The sequence below is a fragment of the Pogona vitticeps genome, chromosome 1 (assembly GCF_051106095.1).
Source record: "Pogona vitticeps strain Pit_001003342236 chromosome 1, PviZW2.1, whole genome shotgun sequence".
Lineage (NCBI taxonomy): Eukaryota > Metazoa > Chordata > Lepidosauria > Squamata > Agamidae > Pogona > Pogona vitticeps.
In genome coordinates, this window is record NC_135783.1 from 113088438 (window position 1) to 113110938 (window position 22501).

A 22501-nucleotide genomic window follows, 5' to 3' on the forward strand; every position below is an offset into this window, starting at 1 on the left:
ATCAGACCATTTGCTCTATTAGATTTGAAGCCCTGGAAATCACACTTTCTGAAGCTATGTGTTTTCTACATTATTTAAATACTAGCCGTTGGGTTGAATCTCTCAGAAATTGAGCAGTGTTCCTTCACTCACTGGACATAATGGGGCAACTGGTGGAATAAATAACTTTCTGTATTTATTCCAGATTATTAATATGTTTGAGGAAGAGTGTTACTACTTTTTATTATATTTGTATTTATTGATTGATTTGATTTGATTTAATTTATATACTGTCCGTCTAGCAAACTGCTACTCTGGGCAGTGTACAACAGAAATGAAAAGACATAATTTATGTAAAACAAATTATATAAAAATGAACTATAACAACCTAAACCTAAGTAACGATGCAAACTCAATACATGTATTCTCATGTCTGAAGGAAATAGTTACCAAACTCACATAAAATTATTGTGTTTAACCAAATTAGTCTATCAGGCTGAGATATCACATCTGAAATATGTCTTAAATGAGTAGCAATATAGAATAATCTTATATTAGGAAGTCCTAAATCTCCCCTTTTTTCAGATCTATATTTCCTCTTATTAATCCTAGACTTCTGATCTCCAACACAAAATTTAGCAATCGTATTTTGCCAAACTCTTAGCTCTTCTTCACTAGCTCTTCATCAATAATACGATGTAGAAAAACTATTCTTAGGTAAAATCTTCATTTTATATGCTGCAATTCTGCCAGACTATGACAATGCAATTTTCTTTAAATCTTCAAACGTATTCATGATTACTTGTTTCCAGTAACCTTCACTGCTAACCCAACTACGGGCTCATCTCTGAGGGGAGAAATTATTTTCCACACTTAATCGTTCTTTATTTCGCATGCCTGTGACCAGAAGTGACAAATTATAAAGAAGCCATGATAACCTGTTGTCTCAAAATAAATTATCTGTAAGGCTGATTAAAATATTCGCTGCCACAGTATCTTTACTCCAGAAAACAGCTAAGCGTCTTTAAAGCTCGTTTCCAAAAGGGGAGGCCAAGCACGTTCTGATGGTGTAGGGAGGTTATCTGGCAGTACAGTACATGAAATGGCGCCCATTTTTCCCCCCTCATTGGAGCCCTCCGAGTGGAAAGAACCCCATCCCAATAAACAGACTTACCGCCCGGACACCCCCAGGCAGAGGCCCCGAGGCCTTCCATTTCATTCTCTAGGTGGCGCCACCATAGATTACTAGGTGGCAATCCCACCCTTTGGCAATTCCCACGACGCAACACTGCCCCCTGCAGGGCCCCAGGGGGTGATGCGGTTCCCCCGAGAATGCGACTGTGGTTGCCAGCATCTCCTCTATTCCCCTGGTTTTACTTAGCTTGACAAACCCGGGAAGCTCAAGGAGGGCTTCCCAACGAGCGTTCCCGCCCTAAGCCCTTCGAATACTGTAATTTGCAAGGCTGAACCCTATGACGCCATTTTCGCATCAAATAGCTTGGGACTCCGAGCAACAGCGCTGGGAGAGGAAAGGCAAAAGGGGACCAAATCAGCTTGCAGCCTTCCACTCTTTCCAGGCTGTGAAGTATTTCGGGAGCAAGCCGGGACCGTGTTCTTTCAGCTCTCCCCGGGGCCAAAGGAGATGAGAAAAGAGAGCCCCACTGGCTCTGCGCACCGGCCCGGCCGCCCGTGCGGAGAAGAGCGCGGCCAATTGCAAAAAAAGAGAGCAGGGCTCCTATGCCTTTGATAATGCCGCAGCCGCGGGGATTTGAGGAGGCGCCCTTGGCACGCCGGCCGCTGCAATCCCTTCTTCCACACATGCGGCAGCCCTGTTGTCTTTTCTCACTCAGCCACTCGAAAGGGGAAATAATCACACTGTATTGCTGTTTCCACCCTTTCCTTCCCCAAAGTTAGCACGGGAAAATGTGCTATCAAGTTGAACATCAGCACAGCAGCAGCGCCCTGCTTCGGCTAGTTGTCTGTTTAATAACAGCCATGTGTTGGTTTCTTATTGTTGAATAGAGTTTGCTCTCGGCTCCCCCCCCCCCCGCCTTTGGGGAATGCTTGGGAAATAAACAAACAATCAAACGATAGCTTTAGGAACAGTCACGCGCCCCTTTCCACTACAGCAAATAGTATTGTCTGTGGGGTGTTGTCTCCTCTCCAGCCACCATCCGCCGGCGTACTTCTGCCTCCTTACCCCCGAATATGAGTGTCATTATCCTCCACCACCACCAGCAGCTTGCTGAGCCCGCTTCTCCTCTGTCCGCGGTTGCGCACCAGCCGGTATGTAGGTCCCCCTTGCTTTTCCCCTGGCAGTGGTTCAGAAAACTTGGGAGACCCAGAAGTGCTTGAGCTACATCTCCTAGACCAGTGGTTTTTAATCTTTTTGAAAGAAACGCCCCCTTGAGCCATTGAGGAAGTTATCACTGCCCCCCTCCCTGCGGTGATGATATCTTTCTAATTTATTTGTTTGTTTGTTTGTTTGTTTGTTTGTTTAATTATTTATTTATGACACTTAAATCCAATGACCCCTGAAAACAAAATTCAGTTCTAAGAAAATGAAATGCCCCAAAAACATTTAATGATTTAGTTGCAAGCGAATTTTAAGACGCAAAAAGAAATATAAAAAGGGCATAAAAACAAACCACAATGCAGGAACTAAAAATTTCAAGACAAAAACTCTGAAACTAAATTAAGATTGGAGGAAAATATATATTCATGCACACTGTAAAAAGGCTGCAGCCATCTTAACAGGTTTGGCTTGCTCCAGGGCCCCCTACCACCCCCCTTCTGCTCCAGCGCTCCCACACCGCCCCTTTTCGTTCTATCGCCCCCCTGAAAAATGAAATCGCCCCCTGGGGGGCATTATCGCCCACATTAAGAACCACTGTCCTAGACTAGAGAGCTTCCGGAAGACAAGAACAGCCGTGGCCCCAGGTCTGGGAACTTTTGCTCTTGGGGGTGGTGGTGGTGGTGCAGAAAGAATATCTCTTCCCAGGTCCCTGTTTGCTGAAGGAGGCTGGAATAATGCACATACCTAGCAGGAAGAGTAGCTCAACTCAGTGGAGTTACCTCAGGGTTCGGGTAAGGAAGACTGTTGTAAGGTGGAAGACTGACTCACTCCTCACTAGAAGTGCCCTCGTCCCTCCCTGCTTGCTATAATGCTGGGCTCTGCTGGCACGGGCAGGTGGAGGGGGGCATCCCAACGCCACCCTGGAGGGCCCCCATCGCTCACCTACTGTGCAAGAGGAGCAGACTAAAACCTAGCATTCCGTTGTTCGCTTTTACTTCCCTCTCTTTGTCCTGCTGCTTTTTCAAAGAACGCAGAGCTGCATCCCTCTTTACTCTATTTGCTGCCTCCTTCTCCACCCCATCCCGTGTTATCCTTGATCATCCTGTGGAGTAAAAGTGGAGTCTTGGCCTAAGACCCCTTAGTAAGCTTTCCAGCAGAAAAAGGGACCTGGACTGGCTTCTAACCGGACTTCTACCAAGGCTGTAACCCAGTCATTTCCAACCTGCTGCCTTCCAGATATTCTGGACTACAACTCCCATCCTTCTGCCTTCCTGACTGGGGAGGATGTGGTCAAATACATCTGGAGGGCACTGGCTCAGCCAAGACAGCATGTTGAACAAAGTATATTTTCATTCCAAAACCCTGTACTTCAATCGCTTTATTGAAAACTGAATGCATATATTATTTTTAAAAAACATACAGTACATGCATTGTAGGGCAGCATTTATAGTGCATAAATTGCTTGATTAAAAATAAGTCTTTTACAGACTAAATGAAGCCCTGACTTTATATTTTGCCACTCTTTCACATATCATTGTGCCGTACTCCAAATGCATTGAAGCTGGTATTTTTAAAACTACGTTGAATGAATATAGTTAAAAAGATTTATCCTGGAAAGCTTCAAGTAAACTTTTATTTGTACAGTGCACTGTTATCTCTGGGTTAAGAAGACAGCATGTTGAACAAAATACGCTTTCATTCCAAAAACCTGTATTTCAAACCCTTTATTAAAACCTGAATGCAAATATTATTTTGAAAAAATGTATGTGTTTTTGTATTGCAGCACTGAAAGCTTTATGTTCTTCCCCCATTTCATTCTGAAAATAAATGTTTGATAAACAAGAGAACACGGAATAGAGTGAGTAATGGGAGGGATTTGGATATGCATTTAAAAGGCATATTTGTGTTACTGTTCAAAAACATCCAGTTCACTTTCCCAAAATAATGTGCTCTGAAATTCAGCGATATGGCTGTATTTTCAGGCTTTTTTTTAAAAAAAAAAAAATCAGCTATCCCTGAGAACAATATCCAAACCTTTTTAACAAGTGTGAGGGCTGGATAGGTGAGCGTAAAATAATATTTATGTGAGCTACATATAGTGTTGTTGTTTATAGCTAAAAAAAGGTCAGAACCTATTTCAAGTGAAGTTTTTCTAACGTAATGTTTTATTCTGGAAGCTAAAGTGTTCATTCACTAATGCATGTTTTATGTCAATAGTGAAGCAGTAATGAGCATCAATATTTGTGATACTGTTGGTGTCAGAAATCACTGCTTGTGCCAGATTCAGAACACATGAAGAATGTACTGTACTCTGCATATGCAGTCACCTTGATCAGAGTGTCCTTAAATCAGTTTGTAAAAAGTGAGTGTGCTGGTCTATGAGTGAAAATGAAATGCATGCACAAGAGCATGCAGATTTTTCCAGTTTTCCAGAGTTTTCCTTCAGGCCAGGTAATACAAATCTTTCAACCCCACCCCCCCCCCAACTTTCTGTATCGCCTTCTGTGAAAAGGATTTCTGAGGAACTTCAAACCTTGCAGATTATGGTGGCATTTTTCTTGATTAAAAGCCGGTATATGAGGAAGGGGCAGAGCCACACATAGTCAGTAGCAGCTCATAACTTAAGAAAGCTACATGTACTGAGCTCATTTACCACACACACACCTCCCCAGTGTAGTGAGAAGGAGGGGAAGATTTAAAGACAGGAACTAGACAGTTCCAGGTAAGTTTTATGCAGCTTGTGTTATATGTGTTATGCAGCTTTGTTAAATTAGATTTATACATTTTAAAAAAAATCTCAAGATCCAGTTATGAGAGAAAATTGCTGCCATGTCACCCAGTATATTATTTTTCTTACTGAAATTGCTACTGTCCTTTTAATGAAAGATAAACAATTTGATTAATTGGTCTTCAGTACACACTGTGTAATAGATTATAATGAATTTGTAACTGTCTGGGCCTTATTATGTTGATAATTAAGATGACAGGAATACAGTTCAAATACACACAGGCTCCTTTGATCTCAATTTGCAATTCTAAATGAGTGTGTTGAACCAGAATGCTAGAAGAATAATGAAAATTTTTCTCTGCCAACCTTTCAGAATATCCTGATAAGCCTACAGCTTTCCACTCAGCTGAATTCCGGCTAAAATGGCTGACAGAATGTGGGATATTCCTTGCTTCTGTTTTATGTCTAATCTAAAAGCTAAGGACTTTGCAGCGGTTGATACAGATTTCCCTTCATTCATTCCACATTTCTCAGAGATGTTTTTAAAGTTAGCTTTTTATGACTTTGAGTGGCACCTATGGCATTTTAAATGTTCAAAACCAATAATATTATTCAATACCATAGCAGTCTGGTAAAACAAAATGCCATCATCAAAATAATAAAGGCAGAGATCAGTCAGTGTGTAACCTACTCACACTTTGTTTTAGGTCCATAATCAAGGTAAATCTCATGATATATAGCACAAATGTTTGGGGAAGGCTTAAGAAAGTAGCCCTTTTGATTAAAGGTGGCAATGTGGTGGTAACAGGGCCTGCAGAGAAAGACATGATCTGCATAATGATCATAATAATTATTATGTGCTATCAAGTCAGTTTTGACTTATGGCAACCCTTTTCAGGGTTTTCCAGTGATTAATTGATTGATTGATTGATTTTATTGATTGATTCCCTGCCTTTCTCCTTAAAAAAGGCCCAAGGTGGCTTACATAAGTTACCATTTCCTCCCTCTGGGAGTGTCCTGGGACTGTGCAGCTTGTCCAAGGCCACACAGGTTAACTTTACTTGCAGGATGCACAGCAGGGTATCAAACTCCTAACCTCTAGCTCTGCAGAAAGATACCTAAACCACCAACCTATCCAACCAGCTAGAAAAATCCATAGACGGGCAATATCTTCATTAGGACTGAATGTCACAAAGATGTCCAAGCTTCCCCCAGAACTGGATGGTAGATTAGGGAAGGTTAGTGGGGAGATACAAAAATGTGGCCAGAAGATATAAGATATGCCTCACTGTTCTTTAAAAGTAAAGAGTCAGCCGGCAGAAAGAAGAGAGACCACCACTCATTGTCAGGCAAAACCAAAGCAGATTAGAAAGACAAAAGCATTGTGGCACCTTAAAGACTTACTGCTGTGTTTTAATGTGAGCTTTTATGGACAACTCTCCTTCATCAGACATGAGAGTGGGACAGCCCACTTTGAAGAAGACTGATATTGTTGCCCATGTCCATGTCTGAAGAAGTGGACTTGTCCACGACAGCTCACGTTAAAATATAGCAGTTAGTCTTTGAAGTGCCACAATGTTTTTGCCTTCATTTTTTAAATTTTTTGTTATGTTTTCGGCTGACATGCTAGCACAGAATAACACAGCTACCTCTTCTAAAATGACATCACTCATTGTTGATGTTACAGGCTTTATCCAATTGGTGGATGCAAGAACAGCACTTGAGGAGACAATGTGTCAAACAGGAACACATAGAGGTTTGGAGTTCTATACCAAAGAGAAATGCCTAGGGAAAGGAATTGGATTTTGTTTGAACAAATTAGTCTGAAGCATATTTCAGTTGATTAAAGGCACCACTTTCACTATGCATGTGTGTTTCTTGTATTTGAGCAGATTTCATTTTTATTTCTTTCCTCCTAAAAAGTCTTAACTGGGCAGTGATAAATGTCAACACTGTCAACATACAAGAGAAGGAAAAGCCATATATGCTGCAAGGTAGAATTGTATGAAACAAGATGTTTTTCAGCCACACATTTGTTGTTGTGTCCGATTCTTCCTGTCCCTATGGACCAGGACACACCAGGCCCTCCTGTCTTCCACTGCCTCCCAGAGTTTGGTCAAATTCATGTTGGTAGCTTCGGTGACACTGTTCATCCATCTCATCCTCTGTGGTCCCCTTCTCCTCTTGCCTTCACACTTTCCCGACATCAGGGTCTTTTCCAGGGAGTCTTCTCTTCTCATGAGATGGCCTTTTAAAGACCCATCTAAAAATGTGGATGTTTAAGCAGGCCTTCCCTCCAGTCAACACTTAATCCTTCTTTCTTTATCTATTCTTTGTCACTTTGCCATCTTGAAGAATTTGCTTATTGTTTATTATTGTTTATTGTTTATTGTTTAATGTCTATTTTTGTATATTTTTATTTTCTGTTATTTGTATATGTTATTATATTTTTACCTGTCTGGAAGCCGCCTAGAGTGGTCGTTTGACCAGATAGGCGGGGTATAAATATAAATAAATAAATAAATAAATAAATAAATAAATAAATAAATAAATAAATAAATAAATAAATAAATAAATAAATAAATAAATAAATAAATAAATAAATAATTGGAGCCTCAGCTTCAGGATCTGCCCTTCCAGTGAGCACTCAGGGTTGATTTCCTTCAGAATGGATAGGTTTGATCTCCTTGCAGTCCAGGGGACTCTCAAGAGCAACACATTAAGAACTAGTAATAGTGACACGTTCACTTGTTTTTCAGTTGCCTACTGAAGCAGTTCCCTTAACCTTTACTATTGAATGTCAAGAGTAATGGTGTCCGTAGAAACCATTCCTGGTGGAGAAATTAGAGTCAGCTATTTAAAAATAATGCCAGTTTTAACCAAAAGGCCAGGCTTGATGGTGGCAGATGCTTTTGCTTTGCATGTTTAAGAGCTCCCCAGCTTCAGTTCTTGGAACATTTAATGATGGGATAATAAAACAACAATACGATTCTTGTCCTTTTAAGTACAGTCACCAGCAAAGCAAGCTAATTTGCATACTCCCAGAGGCGAGAGAATCTCCTGCTGTGATGCTCAGATGCTTTTATTAGACAAGGGTTTTCCTCTTTTAACCATCAGCTATTTCTAACGTCTGTTTCTGGCTAAAGAGTGGTTACTGCACATTTAAAAATACTGTGCTATATGGAGAAAGCTGCTCCATACCTGAAGATAGTGTATGCTTGGAGCATTTATCAACTGCAAACACAATTGAGCAGCCTCTGAAAATTCCTTTGGATACAAGTGGAAAATATAGGTCCCATGACTGTGGTTGTCCAAGGACCCAGAAGACCTAGAAATGAGAGGGCAGCTAGAGTGCATAAATTTGATTCTGACCAGGAAGAATTAAGTGGAGGTAACAATATTATGAGAGACAGAAATTGAGTTGGTTACACTTTTTGCAAAAAGGAAAGACTGACACCCACTCAGAACAAATGTCCAGTGTTTGTGTGTTTTCTGCCTTTTTCAGATACATTGGAATGCCCTTGATTGCACACCCACAAATGCTCCTCTTGATGCAGCACATTTTTATACTATGCATCACAGTGGAGGTCCCATGTGGTCAGCAAATATCCCAAAAGTCACTCAGTCCTCTTTGCTTGTTTGTTTCCTTTCTTGCTTTATCCCCTTGAATGAAGGACAATATATTTTGGAAATGACTGGGTGCAACTCAGCTTAGACTTGAAAAGATGCATGTTCCTGCATGGTGAAGAGGAGAGGAGAAGAGAGAGGACCACAACATGTTGTCTAGGCTGTCTGTACCTGTTCTGACCTGTGCAGACCTTCCCTTAATTTTAGATTGTTATTCTTAAGGTTGCTGATGTCACTTCCTTCTCACCCCTCTCTTTTGTCCTCAAAAGAGGAGACATCTTGCCTTTGTTCTGGACTCTGGAGAGATGAATGTGAATGTAATTTTGTGCTGTTGTATTATGTTAGACTTTGTAAGGAGTTTACATGGAGTTTTAGCTGAATGAGTGATGCACGCTGTCTGGATAGCACTCTGATGATTTCCTTGCACATATAATGAGAATAAAGTGTTATTCTATTCTATTGTTCTGTTCTATGAAAAGAGCAGCCATGGCCAACTTAGCTAGAACTACTCTTGTCTTTCCAGTCCCATGTATTTCTCTTTAAAAAGAAGCAAGCTTTCTTACTTCCTTAGAATAAAGTGCAGATGCCATTCCTTTACAAAAGAGGAAGTGTGTTCTGGTAAGCATTCCAAATTTCAAGGGCTGAATTCACAAGTTACCTAGCTCTACTGCCACTGCATGTGTACTCTCCATCAATCTCCATTTCAGCAAAGCCATTGTCCCTATATCTAACATTGTCAAGATTTCAATCTGTTATAGATTTACCAGAGCATGGCTTTCTGAGGTTGGAATGGACAAGTTATGAGTTCAATTAATTAAATGTAATGTTGCTTCTACTTTTTATTTTTTTTCTGTAAGGACAATAATTTGTACATTATGCTTCGACAGATATTGGCTGAATGAACAAATTCATAAAATATAGTATCAACTGTAGTGATTCAGTGTATCAAGCAAGAGGTATGTTTTAATTCACTGTAGGTTTTTTTCCAAGTAAACACTTATTTTCGTTGCTTTTAAAATAGCACATGTATCATATAGTTAGCCTTGTTCACACATCCACCCTCCAGCCAATTAGAATCATATTTGGGAGGGAATGAGACCCGTCCTGCTCAGTTCTACCCACTCCACCCCATTCAGATCCCTTTGCTCCATTGTTCTCTGTGCATTCAGGACAGACAAATGTTTCCAGAACAGAGTTGGCTGTACTTGTGAGGATTCCCTCCTGAGATTCACAACTATGTTATGCAAAAAATCTAAATAGCACAAACTGCTTGTGAGACTGAGACCTAGTGGTCCCTTCAGTGCATACAGAGCAACAGAGCCGAGCAACAGAAATGCCATGGCGGGGCAGGAGGTGCTGTATGTGCCTAGAGGGCTAAAAAGAAATTCTCTCGGGGGGGGGGCAGTGCCCAGTAATTGCAGATGGTGTAAGGTTTATGAATTTTAGCCAGGAAGCTCTCAGAGGGTACAAGTCTAGGGTCTCTTGGTTTGTTCATCAATGCCACTGCTTAAATCCTAAGTCCTCCATGATGACCCTAACCTATATTGTGCCATACACCTCCATAGAGGCACCTTGGATCCTTTTTTAAGGAGAAAGGTGGGATAAAAATATTTTAAATAAATAAATAATTCTTTAACAAAGTTGTGTTCTGGTTGAGATAGGGAAGTACATCCTATTATGCTGTCAGAACAGAGCAAATAGTGCTATATATTATAGGAGGGGAAGAGGAGACTATGCAGAGATGCCAGTTTTAGTGTCATCTTCATTTCCCCCCAAATGTGTATTTCTCCCCTGAAGTACTTTTTACATATGTCCTTAAACAGCCAATAGTGGATGGAGATGATTTGCACTTTTCTATGTGAGACCTTTTTTCAGAATATTCTTGGGTCAGTCTACTTATTGTCTTTGTAAATGATGGACACCCAGCTGAAGGTTGGTAAGGTGAACCTGAGTCATATCAACATATTGCCCATTAAAGATTTATACAGAGGTGTCAAATGTTTGTTGGAAGTGTGAAGCACAAGAGGGAAGCTTTTACCATATGTGGTGGACTTGTAGAGTAGCAAAACAGTATTGGATAGCAGTACATACTGTGTTACAAAAAATACTGCTTTGTAATGATCCACTAATCCCAGAATTGTTTTTACTGAGCATGATACCATATACGATAGATAAGACAAAGAACTACTAGTTATATATATAGTCACTGCAGCCAGAATTCTTTATACTAAGAACTTGAAGAAATCAGAGATACCAAAACAAGAGCAACTTATTGAGAAGATGCAGGAAGCGGCAGAAATGGATATTCTATCAGAAGTGTTGAAAGACTATCCAATACAAATGGCAACTGAATGATGGGATTTATTATATAAATGGCTTGAATAACATAGAAACACTTAACAGATACAGTAGTGCTTGAATAACATAGAATTAAACTAAGATGTAACTGTAAGTTGAAACCTGAAGGGCAATCAAATTGTAGAAAGATGAAAAGTCGACTTGATATCGCAACATGAATAAACAGATTGGATGACAGTACATTTTGTGTTCTCCTTCCCCTTCTTTTTCCCCCATATCCCCCTTTGCCTTTTGTACTCCTTACCTTATCCCTAGTTGTTAAAAATAAATAAATAAATAAATAAATAAACATATTGTCCATTGTGTGCATGTTATGTGCCATCAAGCTGAAACCATCCTATAACAACCCTAATAGGGTTTTCAAGGTAAGTGGTATATCTGAGGAGAGGTTTTACCAATTCCCATCCTGCCCGCCATAAGTTTCCATTCCAAGTCGGAATTCAAACCCAGGTCTTCTTAGTCCATCCTTATACCTACTACACCACACTGGATGTGAATATTTTATACATACCTAAGTTTTGCTACTTCCATGCAAGATTCTTCAATGCAGAGAATATTTCTTGTTTGGAAGATTCTGGAAGTAATATTTCAAAAAGATAACATTTCCAAGTTCTTTTTAAATGTGTGACTTGTAATCCTGGAGGTCTGTTTGAGCTGCAGGACTTGGTGATGGTAATAGAATTTGATTGTTTGTTTCATTAAAAAACAAGCCCACGGTGTACTTGGCATGTTTCTAAAGCATCAGAATGTATGAGACAACAACAGTATGAGAGTTACCTTGCTATATTTGGCAGTTTCCATATAATTTACTTGAAGTTGCAATATCAGCTTTTACAAATTGTTTTGATTGATATGAAGTCATATAAACTTTATGTCAGATGTAAGCATGGTGTATTTCCTGCTGAAATATCAGCAGGAAGATCAATATGCAATGAAATTTTTTAGCTCCTTGTGCAATAAAACTTTTATGTACACTGGCTTATATTTAACTGTGCTGTTTCGAGTTTTGGTTTTAATTTGCTTGTTTTTGCTCGTACAAAAATCCACCAGAGCCCTGTTTGGAGATAAGTGCAAAGAATATATTTCTAATTTTCCTTCAATTTAAACAGACATTTGAAGCTCTCTTTTTTATGTGTTTATGATGAAAACATGTAGAACTTCTGCTGGAGGGGAAAAGCATGATCTAATCATTATTAATTTAACTGTGATCTTAATTTCCCAGTCAACATTCCCAGTGAATTATGCTTTCTTTCTGTCTTGGACAGTGATCCTGCCTTTGATCATTTACTGGAGACTACACTTTGTTAAATTCAGTGGGATTTACTTCTGAGTAGAGAGGTATAAGATTATAGTTTTAAAGTTGGTTATAGCTACTATTCCATACACAACCTCCTGGAGTAAGCCTAATGGATTTCAGTGGGGATTGCTTCTCAGTGGAGCACAGGATTACAGTGTGTGCCTTGATTGTGCTCACAATTTGATTCAAACTGGCCCAAGCTACTGTTTTAAGATATAGCAACCTTTCTTTTCTTTCTTTTTTCTTTTTTTTTGGGGGGGGGGAGGGTACATTTTCAGCTAAGATTTTCAAAATGTATCTGATTTCTCTCTAAAATAACCATTTATTATGGTTATATTTAATCATTATTTTAAGACCTTTAGTGCACATGCATTCTACAATCACATCAAGAGGACAAAATAGTACATCATAGTTAGATCATAGGATAGATTACAAAGGGACACCTACACTACCCAACTTGGCAAAAATGCTCATTTGAGGTTAAGTCAATATTTTTTAGCCTAATCTATGTAGCATTACTGCAAAGATAAAAACTGGGAACCATGTATCCTGCCTTAAGCTTCTTCAAGGAAATGTAGCAAATAGTTAACAAATATGTACCTAATTAATTACATCAACATGGACAACGACTTTGAAATAAAAATGGCTTTATTTCTTCTGGGCACCAAACACAGGAAAGGCAAAGATATTTGAAAATTGTGACTTTTAAGTTTAGTATTGATTAGAATACATGTAGACCTACTATTAATATGTTCCCAGAGAACTGAAATTCTGTCTCATAGTGAGAAGAGAAGTTGAGATCACCGAGGCTGACAGTGATATTTTCCATAGGTGTTTCAGTAAGGAACTGCTTCAGTGTTTGGAATGTTCGTAAGTTAGAGATTGCTTTCCTCCCCCTAAAGGTTTGCTAGTTCGTCATTTATAATGTAAAATTACTATTGATCATACCTAATTACATTTAGAGTACTTTCTTGTTATTATCTATTCAATGATCAGTTGCTCTCTCAATTTGAGTTGAAAACTACTTGTTAACTTTTTAAAGGCTATTCTATGATCCCAAATATTTTTCTAGGTCTCACATTTATACTAACATGCTTTATGTACCTATGCATAATAACAATCATTACTTTAGGTAGGTAGGTAGGTAGGTAGGTAGGTAGGTAGGTAGGTAGGTAGGTAGGTAGGTAGGTAGGTAGGTAGGTAGGTAGGTAGGTAGGTAGGTAGGTAGGTAAAAGATAGATAGATAGATAGATAGATAGATAGATAGATAGATAGATAGATAGATAGATAGATAGATAGATAGATAGATAGATAGATAGATAGATAGATAGATAGATTATTGTATTATGTGATATATGTTTTATGCTGTTACCTTGAATAAAACAAAAATACCTAACAATACCTAGCATACCTAAGGCTCCTTGTTTATATGCATAGGCTAGTTCAAAAGTGTATTTTACTATGTACAGAGTTCACTGCTGTTTTTATTAATCCATTGTTTATCATATTTGTTATTGGATTGTGTTGGCTCCAAACAGCATACAATCCTGAATACATTGATTTCATCTTACTTTGGAAGTGAAGCAAGGTCATGGTCAGGATGGGGGGGGGAGTGTCAGACCTCACTAGGAGGCACTGTGTATGATCTCCCTTACAAGCCAAACTAAAGGCGGACTTACAAGGTAAATCACAGAAACCTGTCCTGGTCAAAGGCAAGGTAAGCAGAGAATTTACAGTCAACAGCCTAGTTTGCTGATCATCTAGTTTGGATGTTAGTAATCCCATTCCCTAGGGTCCCCCCCCCGGTCCCTCCCCGGGCCTTCTTGCCTGTGCGTTTTCAAAGTGGAGGGTGGAGTACTGTCTGACCATGACTGCTCCTAAGGTAGCTGTTCTCTGCTGTATGCTTTTCTTTTGTGCTCCCCCGTCTCTATCTCTCTGCCTCTTCTTGTATCCTTTTCCTCTTCTTCCTTATCTCTTCCCTTTAATAGTTCTCCTTTTCCCAGGTTTATTTCCCCCATTTACCATCAGTTTTGAGAGGGTGGCACACAAACAGAGAGGGTCTCCTCCATGTCTCTCTTCTCACACTCAGTAAAGAGTCAATATCAGAATGAAATCAAAGACTAGCATTTCAAAATTCATCTGGATATCTTAGTATGAGTATTTTCTTTATTTAAATAATTATAAAACTTAATATATATTTCGTTAAGCTTTATTTATATATTGTTTCTAGCTTCCATAAGCATAACATGAAATGGAAATGTAGTAAAAACATGTAACTTTTGAGAAGTCGCATGGACATAACTTAAAAATCATTCTTCCCACTTATAAAATTATGCAGGTGTTAAAACTTCAAAATATAGGAACAAAATGCAAACAAATATAAAGAATGTTTTCAGTTACATTCTTAAAAAATATAGGAGCTTATAGCCTATGAAGGCAGAGAATAAATCTAGAGTACATCAAAGTTCTTAATCAGGTAATAGGATAGCCACTGGTCCATTGCAAAAAAGGAGGGCAGACATCATCCTTCCCCCAAAAAGGGAGGAAGCAACATGGAGGGCATGGAACACCAAAAAGGACAATATTCTTCACAAAAAGGAGGATGTTTTTACATTAAATTTGCATATGTAGTTTTTATCGTAATTAGATACTATTACTTTAAGTGGAAATCTACTACTGCTTACCATATTGCACAAGGTTGTGACTAGGTAACTATCTTAGGACATAGCATTAAAAAGATGTGATATAAATCAAATAGATATAGATAGATAGATAGATAGATAGATAGATAGATAGATAGATAGATAGATAGATAGATAGATAGATAGATAGATAGATAGATAGATAGATAGATAAATAAATAAATAAATAAATAAATAAATAAATAAATAAATAAATAAATAAATAAATAAATAAATAAATAAATAAATAAATAAATAAATAAGCCATAGTGGTTAATAACTCTCTGAAATGTCCCATGCCTTGTCTTTTCTGCAGCTTATTGAAATGAATATATATAAGGGGAAAAATAAACAGGGGTCATGGTAGTTTTGCTGAAATATCTAGCTAGACAATAATCAGTAATTTCAGAGGAATGGTCTGAACAGTGCTTTCAGAATGTCGGCTCCCGGGACTAACCTCACATCTGATGTTCATACAGTATTGACATACCCTAGGCATAGCCTTCCTGCCATGCATCAGTAATTAAATCAGGGTCTGTGGTTTGCTTATTTTATTTTAAAAAATGCCCCTTTCCAAACACTTTTACTTGAAAAAGCTTGCATGTCACTAAAAAGAAGGATTTGCATCACCAAAAAGGAGGACAGGTCTTCAAATGGAGGCCCATCATCCCTAATGGAGGACATACAGTATGGCCATCTTACCATGTGACAATGGTATGCAGGTAGATTTAGGAAAGAATTTTATTGAAAAAAATGTGGAGAGCTGCTGTCAAGTGAAGTTGACAGTACAAGGCAAGATGGACCAAAGGTGCCTGCAGTATTTAGAGCTTGGCGAGGTTGGCTCCAAGAATCTCCCATGATCATGTTGGTTGGCCGTGTGACCTAAAGAAATAGCTTTCCAAGCTCTAAATTCCTTGTGTTGATTTCTTGGAACCAGCTACTATTGGAAGAAGTGGGACTTATAAAAATCCAAACAATGTGTCTATGACAAAGGATGTTCATAATTAACTGTGATTGCATCATCTCCTTCAGCTTTCTCCAGAATGCTCTGTAAATATGAAACCTAAATAGGAACAACCTTCCTGTATCATCTGCTCCTCACTGTATACAAAGGTGGGGTTGCATCTCTGATGCTTGCAATTGAATTTAGGTAATTAGCACTTTAAACAATGAAGGCGTTTGCAGACAATTTTGAGTTGTTATGGTTCCCAGTTTTTACTATTAGTATCAGAGACACTATATTAATGTGTCTGAAAGAGCTGAGGGAAAATAAATGAGGCATTGGTTCTGAACCCAAACAGTACTTGAGCTAGAAAATTATAGTCCTAGTAGCATTCCATGAGAACCTGTAGAACAAGAGTCTGTTATGACAGTGCTTGCCTGTTGCAATTCCATTACAGCTGCTTTCTGCAGTGTGTGTAGGTGTAAATGAGTGACAAAAGAGAAGTCAGCTAAAAACATATAATCAGCTATTTCAGCTTCTGTCTTTGCCAGTCATCAGATTAGGTTTCAGGCATCAGAAACCAAAGTGAGAAGTCTATAAATGCTGCAGATTGTGAAACTCCTGAGTCAGAGTAAATACAGCATACAAAATGATTTATATAAGTGTAAGAGTTGTTTTAGAAATGAAGTAAACACATAGGTGAGAACTTGTATATTATACTCCAAGTTAAGGCATGTTGCATCTCTTTAAACTTTTGAGACTGGAAAATTTTTCTGATGGAAATGTTCCTAAATCTGCAATATTGTGGTCATATAATTTAAAACATTTGGCAACCAGCCAGTCAGATTTCTTTGTTGTGATTATTGATTTTTGGTTTCTGAAACAGACATTAATACCTCTAGCTGTTTTTCAAAGATTCCAGAGATCCGACGGGATACCATACTGAAAATGTGACCTAAAGAAGTAGGGGGTGTCTGTAATGCTCAGGCTACATAGAAAAGCCCTGGCAAAGAACTTAATCATATTTATATTTTTAAAAATGATGAGAGAACCTTTGCTGATGTTGACTTTGCACTTCTTTATGTTTAGGTTTGTGCAGTAATAATGTGGTTGCTAGAAGGATGAAAACAACCTCCACGAAATGATTACAAATCGCACAAATACGCTTGTTTGTTCTTCTCCCAAGCAAATTTTGGAAAAAGAAATGACAGATTTGTCTTTTGGAAATAAAAAATGCCCTTTTCTAAATGCAGCTTCTGTACATATATGAGTTTGTGTAATATGCAGTAATAACAGTTAATTTTCCCAACAGGAGCTCTTAAGTCAAGGAGCTAATTAGATGTGCAGAATTTAGGGTGCAGGCAGATAGAGCTGGAATACATTAAAGGATGCGGTGCAGTTCTGGACTGTGAATAATGTGAAAACCCAGTTGGCTTTATATTCATTAGGCAAGGAGAAGAAAGATTTAATCAAGCTCTTGTATTCACTTTTACAAAACATTATTTTGCTTGCATTAGTTTCATTATACTTTTTTTCATGCTAGTGCTCTCGGGAATTTTCATATTTCTTTCCTTCTTAACAATGTATTTTCTGTTTTCTCAGATAAAAGAAAACCTTTCTTCATTCACCTTATGTATGTATTCCTTCATGCAATACAAAGTCTCCTTTCTTTTCTAAAATCTCTTTTCTTACTGCATTCATGTATCTCTCTCCCTCCACCTATGTCACTTTATTGGGTTGCCAAATAAGTAGCATTCTGTTCCCTGACATTTTGGGCCCAAACCCTGACATCAGCTCTGCGTCTTTGTGATGTCAGAGGGAAAGGCTTTGGCGGTATCACAATGATGGGTCCTTGAGATAAGAACCTCATCATCGTCATCTTAGAATTATGTGTTGCAAATAAGAAGCAAGCATGGCAAAAGTGAGCCAGCACACAGAAACACCTTCTTAGGTGAAGAAATCGACAATATGAGTCACCTTGCACACCAAAATCAGCTTTTAAAGCAATTTCATCATGAGATCAGTCACCTTGTCTGAAGACCTAGAGAGGCACAGTAGCTTCCTTACTCCTCAACCGGCATCCAGAGATCCTGCAACCTCACATGACTTTATTCACCGCAAATCATCTCATAATCTTTCAGCCATTGTCTTTTCCCCAGATGGTCCAAATGTAACAACAGGTATTCTGCCTCAGTAATGTTCTTATGAAGTGTTCTTTGAATACACCAGTACATTTGTGATGCACCATGCAAATGGACTTCAAAAGTTTGCTGAAGCTTGATGCGTTCACAGCCAGTCTGATATGGGGTAAAGCTAGTTTATTGGTCAAGAATGGCCACATTTTTCAGAAATGCATCATTCATTGTGTCATTAGATTCCATTAGTTTTGTCATCTCCCTGTTCCTCTGTATTTGGTTTCCATCTGTCTGTTTAACCATGCTGACATGCTAGCATGTACAGTTTTTGAAATGCTGCTGAATTATAGAAACAGATGATATAAGAAGGGATGTTTTGTGCATTGTCCCAGCAATATTAAGAGCTGTGTGCTTCTATTTTGAGGAAAGAAATAAAAAAAAACCCATAGCATTAAGAATATTGAATGGACAATGTGCAACATGCTCTTTTATTTGCTTCCAATAATATTTGAAAGACTACATACTGCACCAAGGGCACAATGGTCAAATGGAGAAGCTGGCATGCACATCTTTAATTTTTGAAATATTTTTCCTCTCTTGGAAAATTACAGAGAAATTGAAAAGCCCTCTTAGATGTTAGCAGAGAAGGGGGGGGGACATAAAATTGCAGAAGTCACTCAGAAAGGTTAGACTAGTTTTTGCTTCGATACCATAAATTAAGTAATAAATTTATGTTCCTTTTGAGCTAAGGTTTGAACATGGACAATTACAAACTGAAATATTGTGAGATTGAGTTCTCCTTTTAATGTGAGACTAAAGGAATGCTGAAAATTTTGATAACAGCAGTTAATCATGTTAACTTCTGGAATATGCAGCCTGGAAGAACATTGTGCATGATTTCTTACCATTTTGAAGACTCAAACCCAAACCCAGCAAATAAAAATCAGTTGGTTCAGCAGCAACCATTTTTTCCAGATTTCTATTCTACTGAGCTGCAGCACCTCCACCGTGTAACTTTCTTCTTCCGTGACTGATTAGGAAAGTAAATGGACTGGAAATATAATGGTGATACATCCTATTGGCTAAAGTCTGAGCTGCCTGTTGACGGTTACCTTAGCCACGAACCCTGGGGCCTGTTTTCACTTACAAAACAAGAGACAAGTGTTGGTGCACCATATTTCTCCCTCCTCCCTCATGCATGAGGTTTGGGGTGGGCATCATTACTGTATAAGATAAATTTAAACCAGGATTTGTCTGCTGTGTCCAGAGCATGAGGGGAAGTGGGCACGCAAGGAAAGGACAAGTAGCCTTCTCCTGCCCCAGCATCCAAATTAAGCCAAGTACACCACCTGTAAGGTAGAGGTCATTCACTAATACCCCTGGCTCACCCTTCGCAACCATTGTATATTGTGGGAATAATGCATGTGAAGTACTTTTGAACACTTGAAATGTCAGGTATTGTACAGAGCCTAGCACAGCTAGTGGCTAATACATTTTGAATGATAGCCAACATACTTCTAGTGATAACAAACAGCAGGCAATCCAGGAACGTGAAGCTGAAATAACAAAAGTTCTTTCCCGAATTTAAATGGCGGCATTTCTGAGAGGGCCTTTCTCAGTGCCAACAGCTAAGCAAACCTTACGCTCAGTAAGGAAGGTCTTTGGTCAAGCTTTGAGTTATTTACTGCCTGCGATTATGGTGTACCCTCTTTCACACTGCCCTGTTTGAATGTAGCTTTGTATCAAAGGGCACTCAGGAGTGTCTGAATTAGTTTTACGTATTCCCACCTCCAACCCAGTCCAAGCTGATACATAAAAGAGTGTGGTTTAAATGTTGTAAAGGATGGGGGGGAATCCTGTCAACAAGTGCAGCCTATTATTTTGCTCATAAATATGCAATTCAACTTGAATGTTGGCATCTCAGCTCTGATTCCTGACCAGGAGTGGTATTCCATGGCCTCTTCAAAATAGTGCTGCCTGCCCTTTCATTTCAGCCTCACTGGAGTGTGTTAAATAATATGGAAACTACTTCCTATGGTGAAGTTTCATATGACTCACCGGTTTTCTTATTATGCTCTTCCCCCCTCCCGTGCCTGTGCTTTATTCAAAATGCCTTTTAGATCAACATAATGTTGTTAATAATCATTAGTGTATGGTTATGTAAGGATTTCAGTGCAAGTATTATCACAAGCCTCTCGAAAGAATTGCCTAGTTAAGTCAGTCACAACATCCGTCTAAAGTATCTTTATAAAGGATTGTTGCACCCACCACTTAAATGGAGTCACATGGAGAGTCAAATAAAGAAGGAAGTACATATTGGCAGTCTTACACAGTGTCCTATGAAAGCAGTAAACAAGAAAAGTTTAATTGCTATGTATTTATATATTAAAAAGCTGGTGGGTATTTGCCCCCAATATCTTTGTTTTAGCTCACACATGTTCATGACTTATCTTTCTATGCTTGACCATGGTCTCTTTGATATCTAAATTCACCAGATCAATGGCATCCCACTGCCCCTTCTGAAATTTCAGGGCCAAAAACAGGGTTGTGAGGCCATGGGATGGAAATTTTGTCACATTACAAAGGGGGACAGAAGAGTGTTGGGAGTGGAGGAGGGTAGAATGGCTGTTGTGGAAAATGGGCACAAAAGGAAAATGCACAGGACGTTTGAGGCTGTGGGAGGACTCCATATTCCCTTGTGTTGTGGTCTCACCTTCTGTTTTTCATTCAGTGTAGTGAGACTCTCTGGTTCACCTTGCCATACCCTCCTTGTTGTTCCTGCAACAAGATTGCCATGTGTCATCTTATACGGAGGACACACTTCTTTTCTTTTTGAATGTTTCCATTCCCATGGCTTATCTGTTGTTATGGTTTATACAGCCATTTAAGAAATGTTGCAAATAAATAAAATTACAAACCACAGACTATTATTTATGTATTAGTTACATTATATTTCGCCTTTGACCGTGAAGCTGGGGAATTCTCAGAGTTATAGTCCAAACAAGTGAGGTTCTCACACACTTTCTTTCAATGAGGAAGCCAGTCTGCTTCTTCTCACTGTGACTCATATCCTTCCTATTATCTGAACTTCATCTCTGACATCTGAGAAAATTAAAAGCAGTGTTCCATCATGACTTCCACTAAGCAGCCTTTCTCCTGCCATCCTATACACATCAGATGCATGGAATTTCACACTGCATTTGTCAGTTCTACCTCTCCTTCTCACATCATGAATACACTGCTCTCCGGCCTCAGCTGTCTGCTTACTTATGCCTTTGTTTCTCTGAAGCACATATTGTGGTTTCCCTCTGGCTACAGCACTTGCTTATGCCTTTCGAGTCCTTAAGTCAGTTGGGTGGGCTTCTCCTGCTTAAACATTTAGGGCCTTCTGTGGTATCTGTGAAACAGCTTCCATTTATAGCGTGCAAAATGCATGATCTGTTAAGCCTTTTGTACCACAAAAGCAAACCTTTTCCTTTGTAAAATGTCAGTAAGCAAGATATGGGATTTACATTCAAATGCATATATTTCATGTCAGTTGGAATTTTGAGAAGCACAACAGAGAAAGAGAGAGAGATGCATATTTGTTGTGAGTTTTCTCATGTTGCAAAGCACATAATAATCAATTGCCATAACACCTTCTTAAAACTGCTGCTGACAACTATTGTTTTTTTTCTCATGGGGAAGAAACCAGGGCAGGATACTAGTGCTATGCTGACCACCTCTACCTCCAAAGATGCTTTTTTTCCCCATCATGTCAGCATATTTGGCTGCTAGCATAATGGAAAATATTAAAGGATTAAGCTCTGGGTTTTTCTGCATCATTCAATCCAGTGTAATATAGGTGTCTTTAAAAAAAAACACCAAAAAAAAAACCTTGTTCAATTGTCCACACCAGCAATTTTGTCAGCTGCTGGAACCTATTTCTTATTGGAAGATGATAAAACCACTTTTGTTGAGCTATCGAGTTATTTTCTCATCAGAGCCAGACATTTTAAATTATTTTATTTTCACCATCAGCTGGAATTAATTCTTTTTCATCTATTTTTAATGCTCATTTTATTTTATTTTTCATTTTCCCACTTGCAGCTCATTATTTTCTTTTCTGAATGCCACTTCTTTTCCTCTTTACAGAGATTATGTCTAGAAACTTCGCCAATACAAGCTGAATATCAACAGTGAGGCACTGCTGTGTATCACTTGGATACATGGTGCATAGAGAGAAACAGAGTTAAGACCACTTTCTTTTCAGAAGTTGTCATTGGAGAGGAGGGGGCATGGAATTTGAGACATGATAACTTCTATATTTTTTTTCAAAAAAGGTTAATTTTAGAATGAGAAAATTACTGGTTGAAACTGCCTAATTGTGAAGGTTAGAGGCTCAAGGACATCGGGAATCCTCCAAGCTCCACCAACCTCAACCCATATGAATCCTATCCATTTTCAGAAGCTGGAAC

General features: G+C 38.8%; 1 protein-coding gene and 1 long non-coding RNA gene across 6 annotated transcripts in view; one reads left to right on the top strand and one right to left on the bottom strand.

Moving 5' to 3' along the window:
• Positions 1-2355, bottom strand: part of MEI4 (meiotic double-stranded break formation protein 4) — a 108411-nt gene extending 106056 nt beyond the window's left edge. The window contains exon 1 of one of the 4 annotated variants that reach the window (XM_020806167.3): positions 2180-2355. In XM_020806167.3, coding sequence (XP_020661826.3) covers positions 2180-2198 — 19 coding nt within the window. In that variant the 5' untranslated portion in view covers positions 2199-2355. Of the gene's footprint in view, positions 1-1153; positions 1591-2179 lie in introns of those variants that run through there. The other 3 variants (XM_072999411.2, XM_020806166.3, XM_072999397.2) reach the window with 3 other exon arrangements.
• Positions 1784-7092, top strand: LOC140707013 (uncharacterized). Of its 2 annotated transcripts, none has more exons than XR_012087020.2 (3): positions 1784-2265; positions 4059-4133; positions 6691-7092. It is a non-coding gene; the product is annotated as an uncharacterized LOC140707013 (long non-coding RNA). The 2 variants fall into 2 exon arrangements; XR_013541812.1 differs by lacking the exon at positions 1784-2265 and adding an exon at positions 2882-2919.
• The last annotated feature ends 15409 nt before the right edge of the window (positions 7093-22501 follow it).